Source organism: Watersipora subatra, chromosome 11 (genome assembly GCF_963576615.1).
Source record: "Watersipora subatra chromosome 11, tzWatSuba1.1, whole genome shotgun sequence".
Classification (NCBI taxonomy): Eukaryota; Metazoa; Bryozoa; class Gymnolaemata; order Cheilostomatida; family Watersiporidae; genus Watersipora; species Watersipora subatra.
Window position 1 is genome coordinate 40,119,985 of NC_088718.1, and position 27,436 is coordinate 40,147,420.

Genomic DNA, 27,436 nt, shown 5'->3' on the forward strand with positions numbered 1-27,436 from the left:
ATATTAGAATACCATTTTATATTAGTATACTATTTTTATATTACAGTACCATTTTTATATCAGAATACCATTTTTATATCAGATTACCGTTTTTATATCAGAATACCATTTTATATCAGAATATCATATTTATATTAGAGTAGCATTTGACATCAGCAACTACAAGTCTGTCTCTAACAGCTTTTTAAGAGTATGTATAACTTATCATTGGCGATTATTGGTAATTATCAACTAAATTATGTTATTGTCAAAAGAAAAAAAATGACAGGACGGAAATCAGAAACCATTGAATGAGTTGAACCGATGTGTTTTAACATTTTGAAATATAATATTAGACGTGATAAAATAATAAACTAAAGGTTGAAGTAACAGAAAGTTCATAAACCAAAATATACTAGAGGATGCAGAATGTTGATGTCACAGATTAGAAAACGATGTTTGTCATATGTGGGGAAGGACAAATATAAATATTTTGACCATAGTTCACACAGGATTTTCAAACCTGTAAGACAAATGCGAAAATATGCAAGTTTGTTATAAGGCAATATGTTCGAGGATTCTGTGATGTGACGGGTAGCAGCGTCGTAAGCTGGGATACATGGTAGTACGCAAGTCTTAATATAGATTTCTGTGAAAGTAAGACAGGGAGTAGTGAGACGTGTGTGCATGCGTGCTTTATTTCATCAATTAGTAGAAATATAACATTAAGCAAAATGAAGATATAGTTATAATATTAAGTTGAAGAAAATAAATTAAAGACTAGTTCCTACTTGTTAAGACGTTATGAAGCCCACGTGCGCAGTAGCACTGCAGCTGGTCAAGGCGCTGGGCCCGCAGGAGTTGGCACATTCAAGCAGCAGATCTGAACTAATCTAGGCTTAACAAATGGCTTTTAACATTAACTCTAAAACTACTAAGTGCACACGTTTTGCGTAAGTCTATTGGAAGACTGTTCCATTGTGTTGGTACTCTGTATTCGAGTGTTTTTGTCCTGAAGCATTATAAAATAATGGTAAAGGTAGAGGTTGGTTTTTAAAAATCTGATGTTATATTGTGAATCTTTTTTTGTTTTGTCATCACTTGAATAAAATTTTGAATGAGCTATCAAGAGAACTTTATGCTGATAAAGTTTATTGACAGGCACCACAAACAGCTGAACAAACAGGGACCGAGATGAAGCCAGTAGTGGTTTATTAAAGATTATGCGCAATAGACATTTTTGTGATATTAATTTTTTTTAAATAGGATAATGAATCATTTCACGGATGACTCCAGACAGTAACCAAGTTTAGAGTTAATAAACACGTTGTTTATTAGTTTCATAATACTTCTGGGTAAAAATTTAGAACATCTACTAATCAGAGCCGACATAGATACTATCCGCTTATTAAGCTTATTGACGTAGTTTCTGTAGTGAGACGAAAAAGTATACATCAATGCTAGTGGTCAGATGGCAATGCACAAATTGAAAGCAAGACAACAGTACTACCTTTCGGCTTAGGAAATACTTCTGTTCGTATTGAAATATTTTTAGTATAAGTTTTTTTCTTCATGAACTCGAGCTCTCAAACTTGTGGTGACATTTAAAATACAGTACAACAATCAATACCTCAATGAGCTTTTGCACCGAATTCATTAACATTCCAAAATCTGTCTCTTAAATACCTTTTTATACTCTGAAAACAAGACTGAATTGAATTTGAAGGTAAAACCTTTTGTTTGAGCCTGTTTATTTTGAATACTATTGTCTAATTTCACTTGGGAGGATGGACATTTATAATTTTAAAAATCATTTTTAAAAAAAAACTTATAAAAGTGCCATTTATGTTTTCTTTATAGTACCAAATATGTACAAGACGAGTCACATGCAAAAAAAATACATAGACTAACATTTTGATACGTCGAGCAAAATTCATTCACGAAAGTCTTTGACTTTTCATTCACAATGCAAAATAAACAGCAAACCATAAGTAGGGGAGGCGGAGCATACCTCATGTGCATTGGGACATGTCCCAAGGCATCCCATGTGTCCCAAAGCAACCCATAAACTATCTTGCTGTTTGCTTAGTTAGTTTACTATTACCGGAGTACTAGGAAAGTTAAATACTGCGCTATGCGCTTCATCAAGGCCATGCCGGCCTTAGCAATAAGTAACAGGGATCAGTAATAGCTAGTTGCTTTAAAAGTGCATAAAATATATTATACATTTTTATTACAGAGAGTCATGGTGCCTAATTGAAAACCAACCACACACATTAGTTGTACAAATGAGCATATTACAGCTTTACAACTTCTGTTAAATGGAAAATCTACTTTGCAAGGAGCAAAGTAGATTACTAACTTTAACTTCAAGTAACTTGAACTTTAACTTGGCAAAATAACGTGAAGAGACATTTTCACGTTATTTTGCCAAAGAAACAAATGCAATTGAACCGGGCCAATCTCCAGGCAGTTTGACCTATCGGCTATGGTTTAAAAGTAGCAGAGTGTTCGGTGGTGACCAGGAGAAAGCTATAACCTTTTGACTGCATCTACACTGCATGATTGACTCACAAAAAAGATGCTGAGAGAACTTGCTTTTGAATATGCGAAGATCAACTATCGCTCTTATTTAACTAGCTGGGATACCAACAAACAAGCAGGTCTGTGGTAGTTTACTTGTATATGTTATATATGTTCTACTTATAAATATTCAGAACGTTTCCTACAAGTTTGCAACTACTATCTAATATACAGTAAAACCTCTAATTGATTTCTACCTCTATTTGACTGCCACCTCTATTTGACCACCACTATGAGAGAAAGGTTGGAAAATGGAGCGCTACCCTCTAATGGAGCGTCACCTCCATTTGATTACCACTTTGACTATCTTTGATGTTTATGAGTCCATAGTATCAAGTGATCTGTAAAAAAGTGCCTACAAAATTGTATTAATAATGAATTGTTTACATTAACAACAATCAATCCCTTGTTGACCTACTCCAAAGCTTTTCGCTTTTTTTTTCATTAAAACTTTGCAAGCAACGCCATAGATATAATCAATAAATTTCTCAGGCTAATAGTAGTTCCTTGTTTAACTCGATCTTTCTACTTCGAAGTACTTATATAAAAACGGGTTAAATTTACGTTGGTAGATGAACTTTAAAAGCAGCACCATAAAAATAATTACTAACTCTCTCAGGCTAATATTAGTTCCTTGTTTACTGAGATCAACAACCTTGGCTGCACAGTCACTGTCCATGATATTAGTCCACTGCTAGGGTGAATCCTATCCAAAAGCTGTCACTCCTGCTAATGTAACTGCAGGTTCTAAAGAAACAGAATTTTTGCCATATAACCCGTATAGCCATAAAATATCCAAAATATATTTGTGTTTGTTGTTTAGTGATACTCCAGTTGTTTAATATATAGTCCCAATGCAACCCGCTACTGTCCCAATGCACCCCGGTATCGGATGCATTGGGAAGCCATTAGACATTAGAAAGCTATGAAAAAACTGATGACAAATTCTTAAATACTCATTCTATGGTATATGATTATAACAAAAGATGCTCAAAATAACACTTCATAATGACTTTGAGTTACAGCAGAACTGCTATGAAATATCCCATTTGAATCAAAAATGTTTGAATTTTGTCCTAATGCGTCTGTTACAATGATGCAACCTCTGTTACAAGGGTGCAACCTCCGTTACAAGGATGCAACCTCTGTTACAAGAGTGCAGCCTCTGTTACAAGGGTGCAACTTCTGTTACAAGGGTGCAGCCTCTGTTACAAAGGTGCAACCTCTGTTACAAGAGTGCAACCTCTGTTACAAGAGGGCAACCTCTGTTACAAGGATGCAACCTCTGTTACAAGGGTGCAACCTCTTTTACAAGAGTGCAACCTATGTTACAAGAGTGCAACCTCTGTTACAAGGGTGCAGCCTCTGTTACAAGGGTGCAACCTCTGTTACAAGAGGGCAACCTCTGTTACAAGAGTGCAACCTCTGTTACAAGAGTGCAACCTCTGTTACAAGGGTGCAACCTCTGTTACAAGAGTGCAACCTCTGTTACAAGAGTGCAACCTCTGTTACAAGAGGGCAACCTCTGTTACAAGAGGGCAGCCTCTGTTACAAGAGGGCAACTACTGTTACAAGAGTGCAACCTCTGTTACAAGAGTGCAACCTCTGTTACAAGAGGGCAGCCTCTGTTACAAGAGTGCAACCTCTGTTACAAGAGTGCAACCTCTGTTACAAGGGTGCAACCTCTTTTACAAATTGTTTTCATTTAAAGATGACTAGACTTTCTTTCTTTGTTTTTATACACACGCCTGCAAAAACACAAAATCTCATTTTTTAAAGACAATTTGTATTATATTTGATTATCAAAGCTCTCGATTTACTTCCAGAAGGAGAAAAGTCAAAATTAGGACAGTTCTCATGAGTAACAGAAAATTCTTCATGCCATTGGCTAGCAGGAACTGTTAGCGATTGAAGTTGTTGATTAATCTTTGTTTGGCAGTATTCTGTGACTTTCTTGTTTAGTTGGCGAAAGTGTGAGACCTGAAAAAAAAATTCGCACATGTTCAACAAAAAATTAACAGAAAATATATGCTGGAGAGAAGAATTTACCAAGTTGAACTGTTTACATTTCAGAACTGTTTCACCCTTCGACTATAACTAAATTTGTTAAAGATTTTATGGACAGCTCTATTCATATGTAATACTATCATTCGTCAATGGATAAAAAAAGAACGGCAGCTCGAAAGGGCACTAAAAGGAAATGGAGGATGAACACAAAGCAATAGTGAGAGGAAGTGAACAAAAACTAGCTGGTCAATGCACCAATCGCGCCTCAGCCTAATAAAAACTTGGTGAATATGGAATACAGTATACGCACCTATAATAAACTTCTTATAACTTAAATTCCACTTTAATGTAAATAATTTGTGTAAACTTTTTACTATATTTAAAGTACGAAATTCTATATAATATAAAGCTCAAAGTCGATGCAAGTTCTCAAATTTGATTTGAATAATGAGAGTTTCATAGCAGCCATTTTTACTGTAAACCAAGTGTAAGTGGTAAGAAGTGTAAGTGGTAAGAAGTGTAAGTGGTAAGAAAAAAGATAAACGTTGTCGATACGAACTGATAAACCATTGTTACTGCACAGTCAACGAATTAAAAATTAAGTTTAGCTTTTTTTCTTGATCACAGGGTGAGTTTGAAAAAATCTTGGGACGAAATCGATTATTTACATGTATAAATATAACATAACATAAAATCCCTATTATTTGTACATTCTTGGAATAGAATACATACGTTGTGTGAGTGTCTAATGTAACTACTCAAAATTTTCATCTTTCGCTTTAGATCACGACTAACTGGTTGTGATTTTTTCTTTTTTGAAACTAGTTTTCAGTATCTAAACATTTGAGTATAGGACTACTATATAGTTATATTAGCTCTTACTCAACTTGCCAGCTAATCTCAATTATTAAACACCATCTCAATGCCAGGCAGCAAAAAACACGTTATTTTCTATTAGGTAAAATGGGCAACTGTTAGTAGCACATGGAGAGCGGTTGGTGACCAGGGATTTTGACGATTGATTAATAGTTTCAAGCAGCTTCTAGTTTCTGATTGGTCAATTTTGTGCCGAGCTCTGTGATTAGCTAAAAATCTCAAATTCTGCCTCTCTGCAGAGCATTTTTGACATTTTTTTGTATTTGGTCAAGTTATAAAACAAAAGTTATTTTATGATAATCTCATTTATTTATTCATAAAACCGAAACTACTTCCGTTTTGGGTCTATGCTGATTTCTGATTGGATGTTTTGCTGATATTCCTAATTTGTCTATCGTTAGCAAAACAACTCCAAATATTTGAAAAATTTGCATGCGGTATCACTTCTCCAGTCAATGAAATAAAAACATACAAACATGTAGAATGCACTTGCACTTCATAGCTGTAGGCTACTACCTGTAGGCAACTACCCGGCGTGGACCCGGGTAATAAAAAAGTTTTTGGAAAGAAAATTAATTTGTATTTACTGTAATAAAGCAACATTTTCCATTCTAACTTTCAAACTACATATCATGAGAAATGTGTTTTGTGTAATTGAAATAAATTAAGAAAGAAGATAGAAACAACTGTAAAGGTTTTTTTTACGTTCTATCATGAGAAAAATGTTTTGTGCAGGTAAATAGAAAATAAGGCAACTATAAAAGGGTTTAAATGTAAATGTGAAATAATTAGTAAGTAATGCGTCAATTGAGAGGAATGTGTATGGTTCTTTGGTCGCTTGTTCGTAGGTCTCGGTAATCTGCTTGATCAGGTTGGCTGCAGTCATGGTGTCTCCAGGATTATTCTCAATAAAGAAATAGTGCGTATTGAGCGAGATAATTTTCATCAACTTCGAGAATATGTTTTGTACCACCAGAAAAACTGTGAGATTCAGGTGAGGACTTTACTTAGTAAAAAGCGTGTCGGCTTTTCCTCCCTCAAAGCTTCCTTCATGAAAGTTTTCAGTAAGATCCATATGTTACCTTCACCACTTTTCAAACCGAAATCATCTTTGTCTGTGTCGATGACTCCATCGTGAAAGTAAACTTTGTTGTCAAATCTGTCAGATGTCATAGTAGTGCGCGATGTGGATAGCTGATGGATTCACTACACTCTCAGAATGAGATATCCAACCAAAAGGCAGTCTCGTATTGCCTGCACCCGTCGACGCTCCGATCATTATGGCCACCAGTGACTGTATTAAAAAATCGATGACCGCTCGAAGGTGTAGCTGTTCATACATGGTTATGTATCAACCCCTTAAATTCCATTCGCAGCGCACCTGGTGATGTAGCCACTTATATTGTAGGTGAATGAGGAGGAGTAAAAAGAGGAGGCAAAGGCCAGTCTTCAAAATAATGACAGCTGTTTCAGTGCCCCTTTCAATACCGTAACTGTGAGGGTATATACCAAAGCAAAGAAGATTACTAAAAAGCTTCTAGTGATCACATTCGTGACAGCTCACTTTATCCGTTTCCGTCGAGTTTCATGGTCGAAATTTGCCCATGTTGTTCTTTTATTGATGTTAAAAAGGAAAGGTGAAAGGAGGAGAGCAGAAAAGATCAAAGATGCCGTGAAGATGTGGTTTTATTATTTTAGATTTCAGGTTGCTATATTGGTAGAAGTTACAGTGGTGTTGTTACATTAGTGGATATTTCAGTCAAATAGTGGGAGGTTTGATTGCGAGTGAAAATTGTTAGTACAAAAACAATTGCACGAACTATAGTAATGAGGATTCGTGAGCAACAGACAACCCCAAAACTGTTAAGAATGTTAATAAAAATATTGTGTTGGTTCCTGCGACCAACACGTAGAGGCGACTAGGTCGGCTTACTCTACCGGTCAACATTCACCCTTCACAGGGGCTGTGTGCTGGTTTCCCATGACCAACACGTAGAGGCGACTAGGTCGAATTACTCTACCGGTCAACATTCACCCTTCACAGGGGCAGTGTGCTGGTTTCCCGTGACCAACACGCAGAGGCGACTAGGTCGGCTTACTCCACCGGTCAACATTAACCACCTCACACAAGGGATTGCACCAAAGAGGTTTTATACTAGGTCGACAAGGTCGACCGGAGGTCGACGAGGTCGACAGGGGTCGACAGTGTTTTTATGAGTCTATTCCCACAGCACAGTCCATAGACCAAGTCTTTGGAGATAGCTATATGCCGGGGTGGTTCTGGTATCGCTTAATGTAGCAGAAAGAGTATGATTCAATTGCACTGCATGTATTGAACGAATACAAAGGGCCGAGACTCTGCCTTATGTACATGAAATTATGCAAATTACATGATAAGACCAGCCTCCCTTAGGGGCGTGGCTAACAAAAGAAAGAAAGGGAACATAACTCTGGTTAGAAACTGTACAAGAGGGGATGGAAATCTTGTGTTCCACCACACACGCCGCCCCTATAGACGGCAATCGGCTATAACAAAAAAAAACAAAAAAAACACAAACAAGCTAGAATATACTACAAGATAAAAGATGTGTAAATAATGGTTTCTAGGAATAGTCAATGTTTTTAACGGAATCTGTATCGTAATCTTTCACTTAGTCGACATCTGGTTAGCCAACTCTTCCAGGCGGCGGGCCGTTCGTCTGAGGCTGGAGGCCTCCTCTCGGAGGGCGTCTACCGTGGCACGGGGTCGGACATCCCCCAGTCAACTTTGGATGCTTCCCACCGCCGTTAGCGACTTCCTGGGAGCAGGTATGGGCTTCCCTTTCTTGAGCGGACTCTACTTCCGATCCACCCGCTTTTCCTTCGGGGGAGAGGAAAAAGGTGCCTGTGGTCCTCTCCTCACAGGGGGCTTTATCTTAACCGGACCATGAGGCATAGGCTTCTCGAAGGCCGGTGGATTGATTAATTTGACCCTCCTTATCCATGCGGGTAACTGGCGCGGTCGACCTCGTAGATTCTGATGCCCCCTCCGCCGTGATTTTTCCGGTTCTCCAGGCCCTTCATTCTCGATTGGTGTTTGGCTATCGTATCTCTCGAAGTAGAATTTCTTCCACATTTGCAGAAAAACCTCGTGAAGTGTTGTGAAATATGGATCCGACGCCTTCGGGGGGTGGAAAAAGACTGATGGCACAAAGGGCAGTGGGCACCGTCTTCCTCACACAGCTTTATTATTTTTTTTTGTCGTCTCCTCCGAGACCCACTTGGTCGGTATTCGAGAGCTCGGAGAAAGATCTTCCTTTGTCGTGTCGGAGTCTATACCGTCCAACGTCTCATTGGGAGCAGAGTGCAGCTCTAACGGAATTACTAGCTCTGATAGCAAGGGTAGAGCTCCGGTAATTGGGGAAGCTTCCTTGATGGTTTCTCTAATCACTTCCATGGCTGGAGGGTGTAAGTGTGCGTGTGTGTGCGTGTCGAGCTGGTAACAAACAGTGAGAGGGCTTTCTTTATTTTCCAAAATGGCCGCCCTTTGGCCTTGACCCCTTCTGGCCTCTCCTGATTGGACAGTACTTGTGTCGTAATCTGCTAGATACGCAGGGGGCTTTCTTATTCGTTGGGGCCGCGTGGTATTTCCAGTCCCAGTGGTACTAGCCTGGACTCCTTCATTCCCCGTAGCTCTTGTTTCTTCGGTTGCCAATTCGCAGCCAGTGTCGAGGCCAGCCCTCGAGTCAGAGTTGTGTTCACTCGGAGAGACCACAAAATCTTCGTTGTGGAGCCGAGGTGGTTCCAACCTTCCTGGCGATTGCGGTATTGGTAAATCTATTAATCGACTAGGCAGAAGTGATTCAGAAATAACAGCATCTGGATTACCGTTTTTCTGTGATACTCGTCTCCGAGGATAACCTCTCATGTTGGGACGTCTGGCAGGTTCGACTTCAGTTGGGGCTCGACCTTGTTGCACAGGGCTAGGGCGACAAAGCCTTAATCTTCCTTCGGCCTGAGTGGATCGCTGTCCATATCTTTCTACTTCGTACGTATGATTTTCGTGACTCCTTAGTACGCTATAGGGCCCCACATACTTGGCCGCTAATTTCGGATTTTTGCCTCTTCTTCTCCGCTTGCTTAGCAACCATACGAGGTCACCCTCATTGAACAGCGGAGGCTCCCTCACATCGGTTGATACAATTTCCTTCTGTCTATCTCGGAGGAGAGTATGAGCTTGCATCAACCGGTCGTGAACAGTCTGGACATACTCGTGTGTGCTAGTAAATGACTCCAACCTATTTCCATGCAGCAATTTGTCAGGAAGGCAAAGCTCTCGACCCAACATCAAATAATTGGGTGTTTCCTTAGTGGCGGAGTGCGGTAGACCTCGCAGCGTCCGCATGATCTGTGGCAATAGTTGATCCCAGTCCTCTTGTCCTCTGCCCAGTAAAAGTGCTCGTAGGGAGTCACCCAATACTCGGTTGTTTCTTTCAACCACACCATTTCCTTCGGGGTGGTACAGAGTGGTCCTAGATTTGTCGACTCCCCACAAGTCACATAGCTCTTGAAGCAAAGAGGACTTGAATTGGCTCCCCTGGTCGGTGTGGATAATTTCGGGCAGACCGAAGTAACTGAATACTCTTTCATCCAAGACTTGGGCCACCGTTGGAGCTGTAGCGTCAGGGATAGCCAAGGCATCCGACCATCGAGTGAAATGGTCAGTGAGTACCAACACCCAGCTATTTCCTCAAGGTGTCCGAGGTAGGGGTCCCACTAAATTTACTGCTAGACGTTGCCATGGCCTTCCAGCGTACAACCGTTGTCGATTTCCGGAGGTCCGGGCCTTTCCCGTCTTAGCCCGCTGGCAAACTTCACAGGAGAGAACTGCCCTCCTGATATCTCCAGTCATGCCCGGCCAGTACCAATCCAACTGGACGCGCTTCAGGGTCCTTTCCACACCGCAGTGAGTTTGTTCGTGGGCCTTCCACAGGATCTCCTGTCGCAGAGTTTGGGGGCATACCACCACCACCCTTTCTCGCCCATTCTGAATGAGATGAAGGGTCAATACACCTGATTCATCAATCTGGAGCTGATGGAACATCCGGGCCAACCGCTGCAATTCGGAGCTGCCTACTTGCAATACTGCCTCTTCGACTCCTTTCCGGTTCCTGACGGCCTGGTAAATTATCCCTAGGTCGGTAGCGGGTCTCCGTTGCAATGCTCGTACTTCATCTAGTGAGGTTTGTACTACTGTCAACAATTCTGGGACCTTTGGGGCATCTGGCGGTGAGAAATCTAAACTCGTGGCCCTAGCGTCTGATCGTACTGTAACTTGGTCAGTCTCCACAACGAGTCCTGGCTCACCTGCCACCTTGATGGCCCGTAACCGAGGGTTTTGAGACTTTCTGAGGGGGTTGTCCAACACTCTGGGTGACCCCGCACCGCATGGCAGCCGTACTGGAACTAGGCTGGCTGGTGTGGGAGTCGAGAGGCTGGGCCCTGATGTATGTCTGCTGCTGGGTAGTCGAGGCCATTCGTCTTCGTCCAACTGGTGGGCGCTAGGACTGGGTCCTCCTGTACCTCTTGGTGGCTGTACTGAAACTTGGTCCACTGGTACAGTAGTTTCCCAATTAGTCCCTGGGGGTACTAGAGAGTCACACACTTGTGACCTAGTTGGCCCCCGATCCCGCTTCTCAATGGCAGCACACTGTCGGCAGTCGATGCACTGTTGTCGACTCAACCCATCGGCGTTACCGTGCTTAACGCCTTTTCGATGGATGATTCGATACTTGTGCTCAACAAGGCTCTCCAGCCACCGGGCCACCTGGCAAGAGGGTTCCTTTCTCCGGTGCAGCCAAACCAAGGAGGCATGATCTGTCCGGATAGTAAACTCTCTGCCATATAGGTATGGCCGGAAATGTCGGACAGCTAGCACGACTGCCAGCAGCTCTCTTCTAGTTACGCAGTAGTTGCGTTCGGCGGGGGAGAGGGTCTTGCTATAGTAGGCTATAGGTCGCTCCTTGCCTTGCTGGACCTGGGATAACACAGCTCCAGTCCCTACATTACTAGCATCAGTATCGAGTACGTAGGGTAAAGAGGGATCAGGATATGCCAGTACTGGAGCGTGCGTCAGTGACCATTTGAGCTTAAGGAAAGCTTCCTGTTCATCTTCTCCCCACTTCCAGGGGGCCCTCTCGCTTGTCAACAGGGTGAGAGGTTTGGCGATGGAGGCGTAGTCAGGTACGTATCGGTGGTAGTACCCAGTGGTACCCAAGTACGATCTCAACTGAGTCACATCCTGTGGTGCTGCCCATTCACTGATGGCCTGAATCTTCTCAGGGTCGGTAGCCACTCCAGTGTCGCTGACTATGTGGCCCAGGTATTTAACTTGGGTCTGGAACAGACTGCATTTAGAGGGCTTCAATTTTAATCCTGCTTGCCTCAATCGTTCCAACACCTCTGCCAGCCTAGCTACATGACTAGAGAAGTCTGCCGACATGACGATGATGTCGTCTAGGTATAGCAGCAAAGTTTTTCAGTGTAGCCCTTGGAGGACGCGTTCCATTAGCCGTTGGAAGGTAGCCGGAGCGGAGGTCAGCCCAAAGGAGAGCACCTTCCATCTCCATAATCCACTGCGTGTGGTAAATGCTGATCGTTCCTGGGCCTCAGCAAAGAGAGGTACCTGCCAATACCCGCTCATCATATCCAGGGTACTGAAAAACTTGCTGCCGGACAAGGCATCTAAACTCTCATCAATCCGGGGAAGGGGGTAGGCGTCTTGGCAAGTGACACTATTGAGCTTTCTATAGTCCACACATAGTTGCCACGCCCCGTCCTTCTTCCTTACCAAGACCACCGGAGAGCTTCAGGCCCCGTGAGCAGGCTCAATCATGCCTTGTTTCTCAAGAGCCGAAACCTGTCGCTCGATTTCGGCTTCTTTCTCATGTCCTACTCGATATGGGGGTTGACGGATGGGCTGTGCCTCTGGGAGAAGGGGGATTTCATGTTGTACCAGGGTGGTACGCCCCACGTCTTCGCTTCCTTGGCTGAACACATCCGCATAACGAACCAAAAGGTCTTCCATCCTTCTGTGCTCGGTAGGGGACGAACAATGCGGTGCCGCTTGTTGGAGCAAGTTCTGCATGTGGGGGGGCACGCCTGAAGGTGAAGGGGGATGTTCCTTAGGAGTCTCGACATCCTCCTTTACTGTCCAGGGAACCCCTATTTCGTCCGGCCCTACTCCAGTGTATTGTCCCACAATCGTCCCTGCCGTCACGCAGACTGGATGGTCGGTAGGATTCATACAGCGGATGGCCACTCTTCCCTTTTTACCGGGTTGATGTAGGCTGGCGGCCACCATATAACTGCTTCTTACTCCTTCGATTAGCCCTACTGGCTGATAGGATGAGGACGTGAGACGCCCAGCAACTAGGACCTCGGCTCGAGGGGGAAGCGTTGTGGCTTGCATTATCTAAACTCCACTTGTCAGGGGTCGACCCTCTCTGTCAGTGCAAGTCAATTTCTGCCCATTTAACACCAACGTAGGTTGCTGAAAATTCATCTCACAGTGGTGGTCGACCAAGAATGGCATGCCCAGGATGGCATCCTCCTTCAGGGCACACACCACTAGAGATACAGTGACTTGGACACTCCTGATTCTGACTGGGAGAGTGATGAGTCCGTGAAATTGCAGCCGTGTACCATCTGCCATCCGCCCATAGTCTTCTCGAACCTCTAATCGGCTCTTGACATCCTTGGGTAAGCGCTCAAAAACATGTCGTCCCAACAGATTAGACGTGCATCCGGTGTCCACGAGAAACTGGACGGGCTGCCCTCCGATGCGACCTGGCAAGAAATAGCTGCTATTATGTGGCTTCCACAATTCATCTCCATGAGTTTGTTCGGCTTCGCTCATTCTCTGGGGGCCTTTTTTGGAAGGCCGAGACGGCTTTGGCCAGACGTATGTTTCTTCCTTGGTTTCTGAAAGTGGGAGACCTGCACACTCAGGTAAGGGCTGATACTAGTTATGCAAGGGGACCGGTGGCGACCAGGGGGGGAGCCTGTGTCGCCTAGTCCGTCGTGGCCGTTGCCACTGGTCTTGCATTGGTATAGTAGATCCACAGTCAGCACTTCCCCCTACTGCTGTGGATGGGAACCGTTTCCCGACCTCGTGGCTTGAGGTGGTTGTCTTTGGATAGTTTGAGGGCACCGGCGCTGTACGTGCCCTGTCTGGCCGCAGCCCCAACAGTTAGGTTCCTTTCGCTCCGCTCCTAGCCGCCCCAATCGGTTTCCTTCTTTTAGTCCATCTGTTAGCCCTTTTATAGCCAGTAGGACGTCATTCAGGGTGGCTGATGGGGGATCTGAGTGGATGGGGGCGACTGTAGCAGGGGTAGTCTCCTCATTCTCCATTGTCATTACTAGGGGTCGAGCACCAGGCCGAGGAAGAGTGGGCTGAATTTGCAGGAACTCATTTCCTGCCTGCACTGCTTCCTCTAAGCTCTGGGCTCTTACTGCCAAAAGATGGCGTTGGAGGTGCGTGTTTCCTAGAGTCAGGGAAAACGCATCCATGGCCATGTTAGCTTGGTAGAAGTCCGGAAGGTCAGCGTATGCTATCTTCACTAGACGCTCCATCTCCGTTGCGTGTTCTTGGAGGCTAGTCTTTGGCTCCCTCTTGAGGTGGAGCCTACTCTTAGCCTCTCTCGGGGAGAGTCCGTACTTTGTGCGTAAGGCCGAGAAGATGGAGGCGGGTGAATCTCCTCGACTGCAACCTCTGGCCCCCTCTTTCAATGTCTCACGCAGGTGGAGGAGAGTGGCCTTCTCATTCCCCTCATTAGCTTCTGCAACCTCTTTGAACTGGGAGATGAATAGTTCCACATCTTCACTCCCATCGAATTTCAATGGCTTGAAGCTAGCCTCCCTCCTAGGTATTTGTAAGGCTCTAGTAATAGCCTCTGTCATCTGACCAATCTGGTTGACCTGTTGTAGCTCTGCCTCAGCCAGATGTCTGGTAGCAGTCCGTCGGCTGCTTGGCATGGTTACAAAGGTTGTCTTAGAAGTCTTTTTTACAGCAGTCTGATCCCAATGCTGCCACCAGTGTGTTGGTTCCTGCGACCAACACGTAGAGGCGACTAGGTCGGCTTACTCTACCGGTCAACATTCACCCTTCACAGGGGCTGTGTGCTGGTTTCCCGTGACCAACACGCAGAGGCGACTAGGTCGGCTTACTCCACCGGTCAACATTAACCACCTCACACAAGGGATTGCACCAAAGAGGTTTTATACTAGGTCGACAAGGTCGACAGGGTCGACAGGGGTCAACAGTGTTTTTATGAGTCTATTCCCACAGCACAGTCCATAGACCAAGTCTTTGGAGATAGCTATATGCCGGGGTGGTTCTGGTATCGCTTAATGTAGCAGAAAGAGTATGATTCAATTGCACTGCATGTATTGAACGAATACAAAGGGCCGAGACTCTGCCTTATGTACATGAAATTATGCAAATTAGATGATAAGACCAGCCTCCCTTAGGGGCGTGGCTAACAAAAGAAAGAAAGAGAACATAACTCTGGTTAGAAGCTGTACAAGAGGGGATGGAAATCTTGTGTTCCACCACAATATTTACAATATGTTTTTAAGTTTTTGTCTAGTGAAACACACTATTAGAATCACACTACTTGTCATTGGTCTTAGCGTTGATTATGTCAATTACCCCCCTATACTAGTACTACTACTAGTACCCCCTATTCTAGTACTACTACTAGTACCCCCTATACTAGTACTACTACTTGTACCCCCTATACTAGTACTACTACTAATACCCCCTATATTAGTACTACTACTAGTACCCCCTATACTAGTAATACTACTTGTACTCCCTATACTAGTAATACTACTTGTACCCCCTATACTAGTACTACTACTAGTACCCCCTATACTAGTACTACTACTAGTACCCCCTATACTAGTAGCGCAGCAGCGTTATTAAGCTGTTAATAAAAGTTGAACAGCGAAATTCAAGAGAAGCAGAGTTCATAATAGCGATTTTACAGTCAATTCACACGGCGTACATGAGACATTTAGCTTGATACCAATACGTTTCATACTCAAACTGGTGACCTGTTAATATATGCAGTAATGTATATCCTTCCCAATGATGAAGAGTATTTTTCATTTTTTTATTGTTACTTCCCATTTTATTAGTGTGTAGTATTACTATTTGCAAATATAAATATATTCTACATGTTCACTCCTTTATTTGAACGACTAGAAAAGTGATATCACACACAATGTTTTTTACATATTGTAGGTTGTTCGCTTCACGACGAAATATGGATTAGGAATACTGCCAAAACACCCAATCAGAATAGACCAAAAACAAAAGTAGCTTTGCTTTTATGAATGAACCAATCAGATTAAAGCAAAACTAGTTAAATTTTAAAAGTTTACTAATCGGAAAAAATGTCCAAACTGCTGAACAAAAAACAGCAAAATTTGAAATTTTTAATAAACCAAAAAGCTCAATACAAAATTGACCAATCAAAAGCAGTTCGACACTAATTAGTCCATCCTGAAAATACTGAATTTTGATTAGTGAACCTTTTTTGGTAACCAACTGTTTTAAGCTGCTTTATTACTGGATACTATTACTGCTGCTTATAGTGAATTCAAACTATGTATCTCCTGGTTTGCTTAGTATAATTTATTTGAGCATGACATGACGCGTTAGATTTCGAACTGATCATTAGATGTGAATGAGTCTCTAAGCTTTTTTTGTTGCTCATATACATATGTTTAAGCATACAGGCAAGTTTTGATTTGTTTTGTGAACAATTTACGTCATATTTAAGAATTAGAAACCTTGATTCACTTTCGGTAGCAGAAAATTCAAAACTAAAGCAATGTCCATTAGTCACATTTAAACCTATGAGTCACTCGTTATCAGGAAATTTTAGTGATTCATTTCTCAGAGCTTCGGTCTTATGGTAAAATACCGTAAATTCCTTGCTTGTTTGCCTAAAAGTGAAACCTGCAAAAGGGCAATAGGGCCTGTAAATTGACGATTTATCAAGAAAAATGATTGGAGATATCCTTATCAAATTAACACTGTGCTGCCTTTCTTGACAGCGATCTACTAAAAACAATGATGTTTAAGCTGTGAAAACAATTCTAATTAGACCTATTGTCAACTTTCTACAATAACTTCAAAAAAATCAATAGTACCACATTTTCACACCATCTCCGCATACCAACTCATCATACCATGTCATCATACCATCTCATAACACCAACTCATCACACCATATCATCCCATCATTTCACCACACCGTCTAATCACACAGTCTCATAACACCATCTCATAACACCATTTCCTCATATCATCTCATCACACCATCTCATCATACCATCTCATAACACCAACTAATCACACCATATCATCCCATCATTTCACCACACCGTCTCATCACACCGTCTCATAACACCATCTCATAACACCATTTCCTCATATCATCTCATCACACCATCTCATCATACCATCTCATCACACCATCTCATCACACCATCTCATAACATCATCTCATAACACCATCTCATAACACCCTTTTCTCATATCATCTCATCACACCATCTCATCATACCATCTCATCCCACCATCTCATCATACCATTTCATCACACGACTTCGTCACACCATCTCATCACACCATCTCATCACACCATCTCATCACACCATCTCATCGTATCATCTCATCACATCATCTTATCACACCATTTCATCACACTATCTGAGCAAACTATCACAGGTGACTCTAAAACACAAATTATACAAATTACCTCTTCCCAAAAACTAGCTTCAGCCAGTTCATGCTGCTGCCACCATGTTCTGTTCATGGCATCATAAAGGAGCTTATCTCCAAGGTTAACTTCCTTAGAAAGTAGTTTAGTGATAGCTTTATCTGACAATTCACTTGGTTTTCCTGTTGCTACTCTGTTGAATGTGTAAAAAATGTCAAGATAACTCCAGTTAAACCTTTTCCGCAAGATCAGCAAAGAGGCATCAAACTGGTCACTTAGTAGCATAACATCCATCCTAAAAAAGTACACACTATATGACCATATCTACACATCAAGTAGGCCCACAATATAATTCTTATTTATTTTCCTAGCTATACATATATGTATGTGGGCTGAACACCAACAGATTCTACAGACCTCGTTTCATCAGACAGATATCTTAAAACCTCTTTTTGAATGCCACCTCGAATAGAGCACCATTATAGGAGAAAGAGTTTCACCGCCTTCCTTTAATTGAACATCGTTTCTATTTAACCGCTACTAGGACATTCTTGATCTTTACGATTCCACAGTAGAAAGTGATCAGTAGAAAAGTGTCCACAAAATGTTACTAATAATGACTAATAATGTTATATGGTTATAACAATACTTTTGATAATCATACTAATAATGTTATATTGATAACAATTAATTCTTTTGCTGTTGCTGTAGCAGTTGCCATGGTTTCACCGATAGTGTACCCGAGAATATTGATTGTCACTATCATCAGAACTACAATCCGATTCGAAGTCATTAAGGGCTAAATCCGATTTATTTTCTTCAGATTTGTCCATAATGTCGTTTACAACTTGACCTGAAGATTTTAAAGCGTTTCGATGAATGATGGGAATACTTTTCAGGAACACCGTTAGAAGTAATAGCAGCCATTATTACTGCATATCAAAGTCTGTTTTTTACACCAAAGCTTTCTGGTTTTTTCTCTAAAGCTTAAAAACTGACACCGTCGAAATAATTAATAACTGTATCCAGCTAATGTGTTTTAATCAAAATAGTCCCTTATTTATCTCATTTATCGTCAACGTAAGTGAAACACTGTTTAACAAAAATTCTGCAGCTGACGACATTAGCTTCGCTCCGCCCAAAAGAAAGCGCAAAACATGCGCAATATTAGCGCTTCACTTGTAAAAGGGTTTAAGTTATCTTCTCAAATTTTGAACATGCTAGTCAAAAAATACAGCCTCACCCTCTATTTGAATGTAACCTCTAATAAAATGCCATAATAGGAGAAACTTTGTAAAATGCAGCGCATGACATTCAAATAGAGGTTTTACAGTATATATCTAATTCCTCATGTGTTAGAGCTAATGAGGGCAATATCCTTGCATCTTGTTGTTAACAGTCCAAACTTACTACTGAATGTCATTAGCAAAAGAAAAACTGTAGTTTTACTTTATTTATGCATTGCCATCTGATCAATGGCGTTAATACATATTTCCCTGTGTCACTAAACCATAGAGTTATCTCCCCCTAGAGTGATAACTACACGAGCGTTTCCGGTGCCAACAAGGAGCGTTTAGGCCACGCCTCTTTTTTGTGCTAGTCAGTCGTAGTGATTGACTAGATCAATAACATCAGCCATGAGAAGGGTTAAACAAGGATCATGAATTCCAGCTGAGATAGTAATTAATGCTCATATTAAAAAAATGATGATTATAGTTTATCACTTTAATATATGCTTATTATTTAAAGCAATTCAATACCTACCAGGGATTGCTAAACATATTATGGAAATGTTTACTTTTTCATTTCCATAAACATAAATATTTCCATAATTTTAGGGAAATGGATATGGAAATTTTATTTTACAAGTATGGAAATAGTATGAAAATGGAAATAATATGGAAATGAATTATGGAAATCCTATGGAAATGGAAATAATATGGAAATTAATTATGGAAATGGAATTAATATGGAAATGAATTATGAACTTTTATGGAAATGGAAATAATACGGAAATGGAAATAATATGGATTTGGAAATACTATGGGAATGAAGTAGGGAAATGGAATTAATATGGAAATGAATTATGGAAATGGAAATAATATGGAAATGGAAATAATATGGAAATGAATTATGGAAATGGAATTAATATGGAAATGAATTATGGAAATGGAAATAATATGGAAATGGAAATAATATGGAAATGAATTATGGAAATGGAATTAATATGGAAATGAATTATGGAAATGGAAATAATATGGAAATGGAAATAATATGGAAATGAATTATGGAAATTGAATTAATATGGAAATGAATTATGGAACTTTTATGGAAATGGAAATAATATGGAAATTAATTATGGAAATGGAAATTGTGACATGCACATAATCCCTGATACCTACATGACTTGCCAAGGCACTGAATAGATAGTGAGTGAAAGTGAAGGTAATGCAAGCAGTTACTCATAGATAACATAAATAGTTATACTGGGGTTGTATTACATTGGTGTGATGGGAAGCTAATCAACTGCCATCAACTATGAGCTGTACTACCCGGTGTTGCCCGAGTAATAAAAAAGTATTTGGACAGAAAACTTATTTTTATATAACATTTACTATTCTAACTTTTAAACTTCATATCATGAGAAAATATTTTTAAGCAGTTTAAATGAATTAAGATGAAAAAGAAAACAACTCTAAAGGTTTGCAAGCTTTTTCAAACAACTACAACTTTTAAATTTTATATCATGAAAGAAGTGTTTTGTTGAAATAAATTAGGAAAAAAATAAAACTGTAAATGTGTTTAAATGTAAAATAATTAGCAAGTAATGGCTAAATATAATCTGTTTAGCTATGATTACAATGGAAAATTATTTAATAAATAAGGTAATAAAAAGTTTATTTTATTTTTATATAATTATAGTTAGTAGAATTAAGTATAATTTATTTTTATTTAACATATAACAACATTTACCACTTTAACTTTCAAACTACATATTATGAAAAGTGTTTTGTGTAATTGAAATAAATGAAGAGAAGAGAGAAAATAAAAACCACTGTAAATGTTTTCAAGCTTTTTCAAACAACTACAACTTTTAAATTTCATATCATGAAAGAAGTGTTTTGTTGAAATAAATTAGGAAAAAAATAAAACTGTAAATGTGTTTAAATGTAAAATAATTAGCAAGTAATGCTAAATATAATATGTTTAGCTATGATTACAATAAAAAATTATTGTAATCATAGCTAATTTTTATTACTTTATTTAATAAATAAAGTAATTCACAACTACTTTTTTATTACTTTATTTATTAAATAAAGTAATAAAAAGTCTATTTTATTTTTAAATAATTATAATTTAGTATAATTAAGTATAATTTATTTTTATCTAACATATAACAACATTTGCCACTCTAACTTTCAAACTTTTTGCTTGCTTACATCAAGCAAAGATGTCCACTAACTAGTGGACATCTTTGCTTCAAGCTAGTCTATGTATTTGATTGATATGTATTGAAATCTAATATTACATGCAAGGGCTGTTTGTGAACTGAGGTGACAATGAATCACTCTATCACCATACAATGTCAACACTTTCAGTTGATGGCAGTCGATTAGCTTCCCATCACACCAATGTAATACAACCCCAGTATGACTATCTATCTTATCTATGAATAACCAATGATATACAGCCCCTCATGTGTGGGGGCTGTATATCATTGGAGTAACTGATTGCATTAACTCACCTACTTAACACTGTCTATTCAGTGTCTTTGCAAGTCATGTAAGTATTGAATTGCTTTAAATAATAAGCATATATTAGAGTAATAAACTATAATCATCATCTCTTTAATATGAGCAATAATTACTGTGCAAATTAATGATCATTCTCACGGCTGATGTTATTGTTCTGTCAATCACTACGAGTGACTAGCACAAAAAAGGGGCGTGGCCTAAACGCTCCTTGATGGCACCGGAAATGCTCGTGTTGTTGAATGCACAGTTATCACTCTAGGGGGAGATAACTCTATGCACTAAACTGACAGTGAAAAAGGATATTCCTCGTACAGAAATCTATGGCAAAACTGGCATACTACCAATCGCGTCTTCCAGCTTACCACAATTCCGTCATTCATCTTGCAAAATCTTTGAAATTATTACCACATTTCAAACTTGCTCATTGCAGAATTTATGTTACAGGTTTCAAAATACTGCGCAAACTATGTCTAGAATAATTGTATTTATCATTCCACTCATATGACAAATATCGTTTTCCATTCTCTGATACCAGCATACTACATCCATCTTTGTATGTTTTAGTTTATGAACTTTCTGATACTACAACCTACGAATCAGTATCTTGACTCTTCTGCAATACTATTAAAATACCAACTTTTTAAAACACATTTGTTCAACTCACTCAATAATTCCTGATTTCAGCTTTCTCATTTTCGTTTTGGCATGTAACGAAAAATATAATTTAGGTGATGACTACTAGTGAAACCTTGTCAAACTGAAACCATAGTGAAACCTTGTCAAACTGAAACCATAGTGAAACCTTATCAAACTGAAACCATAGTGAAACCTTGTCAAACTGAAACCATAGTGAAACCTTGTCAAACTGAAACCATAGTGAAACCTTGTCAAACTGAAACCATAGTGAAACCTTGTCAAACTGAAACCATAGTGAAACCTTGTCAAACTGAGTGAAATTGCCAGATAGAATTAATCATAAAAAATAACGTAAAATGATAGTTGATTCTTATAACAAATGCCTTTGTAAAAAAACTTGAAAATTAATCTAATACTATTAAACTGTAATATCCCTTATAACGCTTTTCTTACAAGAAATCACTAAGTTGTAAAATGAAGTTTTGTTTTGGTGAAACTTCCTTCATCATATTGGATTGTAATATTTCCTTTCCATGTTCATCTATCATATTATGTCTGATCTACATAATGAGATATTGCTGTCAATATTTCTATAACTGTAAAGCTGTTCCGTTTTATACATACTCGCTGCCTAGGTTTACCTTGGAATAAGTGAAGCAATGAAGTTCTCTATAGCTGTGAGGTTATATCTGTCAGCATAGTTGAAACCGTACCACTGCAGTTGGTTTAAATGTAACCAACTTCTTGGAACTCCTTGACCAGATGGACGAGTTTGGTAGAGTATGTCATTATTGAAAATCACCTCTTCTGGTGTCTGTAAATTTGCAAGTCAATGAGTCATTAATAATGCAGAGCTGATATGATCTAACTGTGAAACAGGAACAAATAGTCAAATAGCCATGATATAAGATGAATAATATAGCAAATCAAGTAGAATTTGAGAACTTGCACCGATTTAGCGCTTTATGTTCCATAGAATTTCATAAGTAGTTTGGTGCAAAAACTTAACATAAATTCTTTATGTTCGCGTGAATTTAAGGAAATGGATGTTTATGTTGTAGGGGCGTCTACTGTGTTTAGTACTCCTTGGACTAAAGATCACATTGGCACAAAACTTTGAAAACATAAATTTGCTGTCAGCTTCATTTTAAACACTCCTTAATTAATCAAATTGTATTCCGGTTATTCCTGTTTGTATGCTCAGATTTCCTCAACAAATCTAACTATGAAGCAACAACACTCCATGTAGTACCCTCACCTTTACCTATCACCTTTACCTATCACTTTCGTGTGATACTCATGACCTGTGTTTACAAATTTTTCAAGAGGTCCGTGTTGTTTTCAATTACAAAAAATTTGAAAGTTGATTTGAGTCATGAGATGGATTTTTTCAATAAATTCAAAATAGAAAATACATAGGCTTAAAACAAAGAAAATAATGCAATATTTTTTTATTAAAGATGTGGTTGCGTCAAATCTGAGTTGATTTAAAAAAAAGGATTTTTTTTTTGCTATCAGTTGATATGTTCTTTGTTGTGTTAGGCAATTTAATTGTCAAGATAATTGAAGATTAAAATCGAAAAAATTGATCGCGGTAAAAACGTTCAGGCCAAAAAAACATGCTCAGACTTGCCCAAAATGATGTAACTCTGATACAACCTGTCTCTATATCTCGTATTCACATCGGCTATTGTGATAAAAGTGTTGAAAGTTGTGAAATGTATATCTTTAGATAGTTTTCTCAAGCTAAACACCTTTATTAGTCAAAGTCCAGACAACAACTGACAGCAATGGTCATGCAAACAGGGTGGTCATTGAGTGCATAATGAAAGAAACAGGAATGCATACAAGGTCTGCTAAGGACACAGGTGTGACTGCTACGTATGCAAAACTGGCATGTTCAGATATTAAGTATCTGAATATGCATGTATGGGGCAGTAATGATGCAAGGTCATAGAAAAAGGTTACAGTACCATTTAAAAAAAGTCTAGTCCTATGCGGCTCTATTGGCATATATTTTATTTTGTATTTGCTCTTATTGGCTAGAATAAAATTTTGAATCCAGCTACAGATAAATTATTATCAATGTTTCAAATGCCTCAAACAAGGGAAATTAAAAACTTGTCATATTAGCCTCTTCTAAATGCTGTGTGAACATCTTAGTGCCGACTACCAATTCTACCGGTCTACGGTAGCTATGTCAAGCAAACTATGTAGATTAAGGTCTTTGTATCGGCACAGTTCTGTCGCTACCCACACCGAAAACTAGTTTCTTACTAAGTAAAATAAGCAAGCTGCGTTTTTGAAAAGAATATGTGGCAAAACTAACTGCATCCCTACAAGTCATGTGCATTGTATAGTCAACTGTCAACGTTATCGAGTCATTATCGGTATCAATTTGTAGAAAAAAAGTTCACTGGTCACATTTGATTAGTTGATTCATGTACTAACCAAATGGTCGAGCTATGCAAAAGTACCTGTTCATACAGCTCTGATTACACTTCATAAATCTATCTATCAGACAAGATTTCAGCACAGGTGCCAACGGGGCTATGCTGTATTCAATGTTCTGCAAATCATGTTTTGCATTATTTTCAACAATATTATTTTATAGTATAATTTTTACAAGCAAAAAAATTTTCATTGCGGCATAAAGCTTTTATTAAAAATATCCATCCAAGTCGTGGCCACTCACATAGTTTCAGCTCATACAATAGGACAAATTCATCTACTGCAGCAAACTCAAGCAAAACATCATGGTTTATGCAGTACACATTCAATCTCTCTTTCCCATTTATGACAGTTTCCACACTGACAAAGCTGCTTTGCTGGAGGGACCACACAAACATCCTGTAATCAATAAAACAATTGCAATAAATATATGTCATTCATAGATATGTCATTCTAACGTGTATATACTGAAAGCTTTCAAATTGGGAGTTAGATAGATTGCGAGTGTAACTTTAAAAATGAATAAATGTTTAACAAAAGCATAAGTACGCCAAGCCAACGCTTCGAAGCTTTCAGACTCAAAGTAAAAGATAAATTTACCTCCATTCCCCTATCTTCCTCTGTAGCGTAACGCTGCTGACACCTGTCAGCTCTAACTAGTGTATAAGCGGTCTGTCCCAAACGTTAACCACCTGATGCTCACAAAACTCGGAGTTACCTTCGCAGTAACTTTACAGTAATTTTACAATTCTGTTGTTCGTCAATAAAATGTGTCGATCGAGTAATTTATTAAAGTAACGATGTTAATTAATTTAGTAAATATCGATGTCGATGCGATCTAATAATAGAGTAAAATCCCTAAATTTGAGATGACAGACAACGCGTTTTACGTATGATAACATTTATTATGACCTATATAAAAACTTCCTGCTGATGATTGGCTAATAAAGCAATCTTATATTTATCGCTCATGAACTCTTTTCAGATGTGTCACTCATTATGTCACGAATGAAGCACCCGCTGGAATCTGAGCTTTTTAAAAGATGGCCTCATTCAAACGCATACATCTCTGGACAAGGTTAATTTTCAAAGACAAAAATGACATCAAATTGTAGCAGATGTTTTAGTCTTTTATGGGTCTTAATTTAATTAGGTCGACCTTTTTGACGCAACCATATCTCTAGTAGGCTAATTAATATCCATTACAAAAACTTACATATTGTTTAGGTAGACCCATGTTGCGACTGTTGGCAAAGAAATTGACAGCCGATTTGAACCAGGAGACGGGTTCTCTCGCCAACCCCACATGCTTGTAGCCGGGTTTAATATACTTTTTTATCATTGTTATGTTATAAATAGCATGATTGACCATTGTATCAGCTTGTGAGACTTTCCCTGGTCCAATAGCAAACTCTACAACAAAAGTTAGCAATAGAGCTGCTAAAGTTCTTTTTATGACGCTAATAATACACACAAAGCTTTTGTTGAGTATAGATTTGAGCAGCCTACCTAATTGTAGAACAAATGTTTTCTAAAACTTACATATTCTTTGTGATGGTAAAATTGATAAAAATTTTGTTTAACACGATTTCCTACATGTATATTTAAATAAACTTTGGTTTCTAAAACTTTGTATGAAACATAGTTTAGAGACTTTGACACATGAAGCAAATTTTCAGGCAATTACTATAAGTTGACAAGATTTAATTAGTACAAATGCTTGGAGTTACTCTCTCTTTAAACATTCGGATTCCTCAATTCCAAATAACAAAGCCTTTATCAGCTGAATTATTTTAAAGACTTCGTTTTGTAGATTTTTTTTCAAGTCAGAATCTCACTTTGAGTAGCGTTGGATTGTCAGTAGCTGCAGCAGATTTTTTTTATTTTACAGACTGAAACTGTTGCTCAGTTCAAAAAATAATTCTCATGTCAGAGTATTTATATTATCATAATTAACTTCATGAGATTCAACTATGTTCAATTTTAAAAAATAATATTTCGGTCTCATTGAGTTACTTTGACGTTAGCAAAAGCACATGGTTAATGTACCATTCACAAAATCTAAAGAATCCACTCACAAGGACTCACAACTCCAGCTTTTGGCTGTCAAACTTTTTTAGTAAAATGAGTTTTTGGTGAATATTATTTCAAGGCAAGTTTTTGGTGAATATTATTTCCTATATTTTCAACAAGGCAGAAATATTATTTCTGCCTTGTTAAAAAACAACAATAGTTTCTAAATGCTGTTACTGTCAAAACGGTTGATGCGTTACACTCGTTTGTTTTCTTTTTATTTGGTTGTTTTTAGGTTAGCAGAAACATCCTTACGCTGGAATCCCCACATTTTTATAACTGTTAGATTTTTTAACAATCTCTAAAAATATTGATTTGAAAAGTCTAGTGTTGTTAGTTACTTCTGTCATTCTTTGACAGAATATTTTTTCTCTCGTAGTCCTAAATTCCACATATCTTAATTTATCATTCAGACAATCTATGTTATGTTATTATAATCCTTTATTATCGTTGTTCAGAATATGTAGAGTACTCCAAACTCAACGATCAAATGAGTCGTTGAGTTCAGAATATCTTTGTACAAATCTTACTTGAAGGGTTCCAAGGAATGTGGTGTCTATGGCATTGAGTCAAGACATTCAACTTGTGAAAGCGGATAAACCGAACCATTATAGCGAACAATGTGGAAGATCCTGTCTTTTCCACCTTTGTCATCACAAACTGTTTAGTAGAAGTTGTCTTCTCTGAATTGACAAGCCCTTGATCCGACATATTGGTATTTTTATCACCCCTCATTAGAGCTGACTTCTCCAACTGTTCCGTAAAGTCTGTCTTCTGGGTATCTTCTAGACCTAAATTTAGTTTCTCGGTATCCAAGGGTCCTGCATCTAATTGACACCAATGCTTATTTGAAAAACGGTGATGAACAAAATAACTAAGGTGATGCAAAGAACACTACAGGAAACAACTTATGAAGGTAAATAGGTCATAAGTGACAATATGTAACGAAATATTGCATGTGATGCTAAAGCAATGACATGTATCTTGGAAAGTACCGATTGTAAAAATGTGGCGCTCACATTAGTTTCACCATAGCAATCCACCTTTTAAAGAACGCGCTATAGAAATTTATTGATCAAAAACTCAAATCCATGGTTGACGAAAGAAAAAGTAAAAGTAGCAACGCTAAATTATTACGATAGAAAGAAAGCTATAGCGTATCGACTCGTAATTTCTAATGATTACAATCACAAAAGCTCAGCTTTTAACATTTCACCTGTGGCAGCAGGTGGCAGGTGGCAGCAAGTGAAACTTGTTTATGAGTCGAGGTTCAAAGGAATCGCTAGCTGATGAAACTCCACA

At 39.0% G+C, this 27,436-nt stretch overlaps 1 protein-coding gene across 1 annotated transcript; it reads right to left on the reverse strand.

Moving 5' to 3' along the window:
* Positions 1-4,335: 4,335 nt before the first annotated feature.
* LOC137408064 (galactose-3-O-sulfotransferase 2-like) lies at positions 4,336-25,401 on the reverse strand. The gene is made up of 4 exons (XM_068094454.1): positions 25,278-25,401; positions 22,252-22,424; positions 17,259-17,514; positions 4,336-4,542 (listed from the first exon to the last, which is right to left on the reverse strand). The coding sequence occupies exons 1-4, from the start codon at positions 25,296-25,298 to the stop codon at positions 4,336-4,338; spliced, it is 657 nt and encodes a 218-aa protein (XP_067950555.1). The 5' UTR covers positions 25,299-25,401.
* Positions 25,402-27,436: the final 2,035 nt, after the last annotated feature.

Coding starts and splice junctions, on each gene's coding strand:
- LOC137408064 (XM_068094454.1), bottom strand. CDS start 25,298: ATGGGTCTACCTAAACAATAT. Junction 17,515..22,251: donor ATTGCTTCACTTATTCCAAG/GTAAACCTAGGC, acceptor GTACTTTTTTAG/GATGGATGTTATGCTACTAA. Junction 4,543..17,258: donor AAGCTAGTTTTTGGGAAGAG/GTAATTTGTATA, acceptor TTTTTTTTTCAG/GTCTCACACTTTCGCCAACT.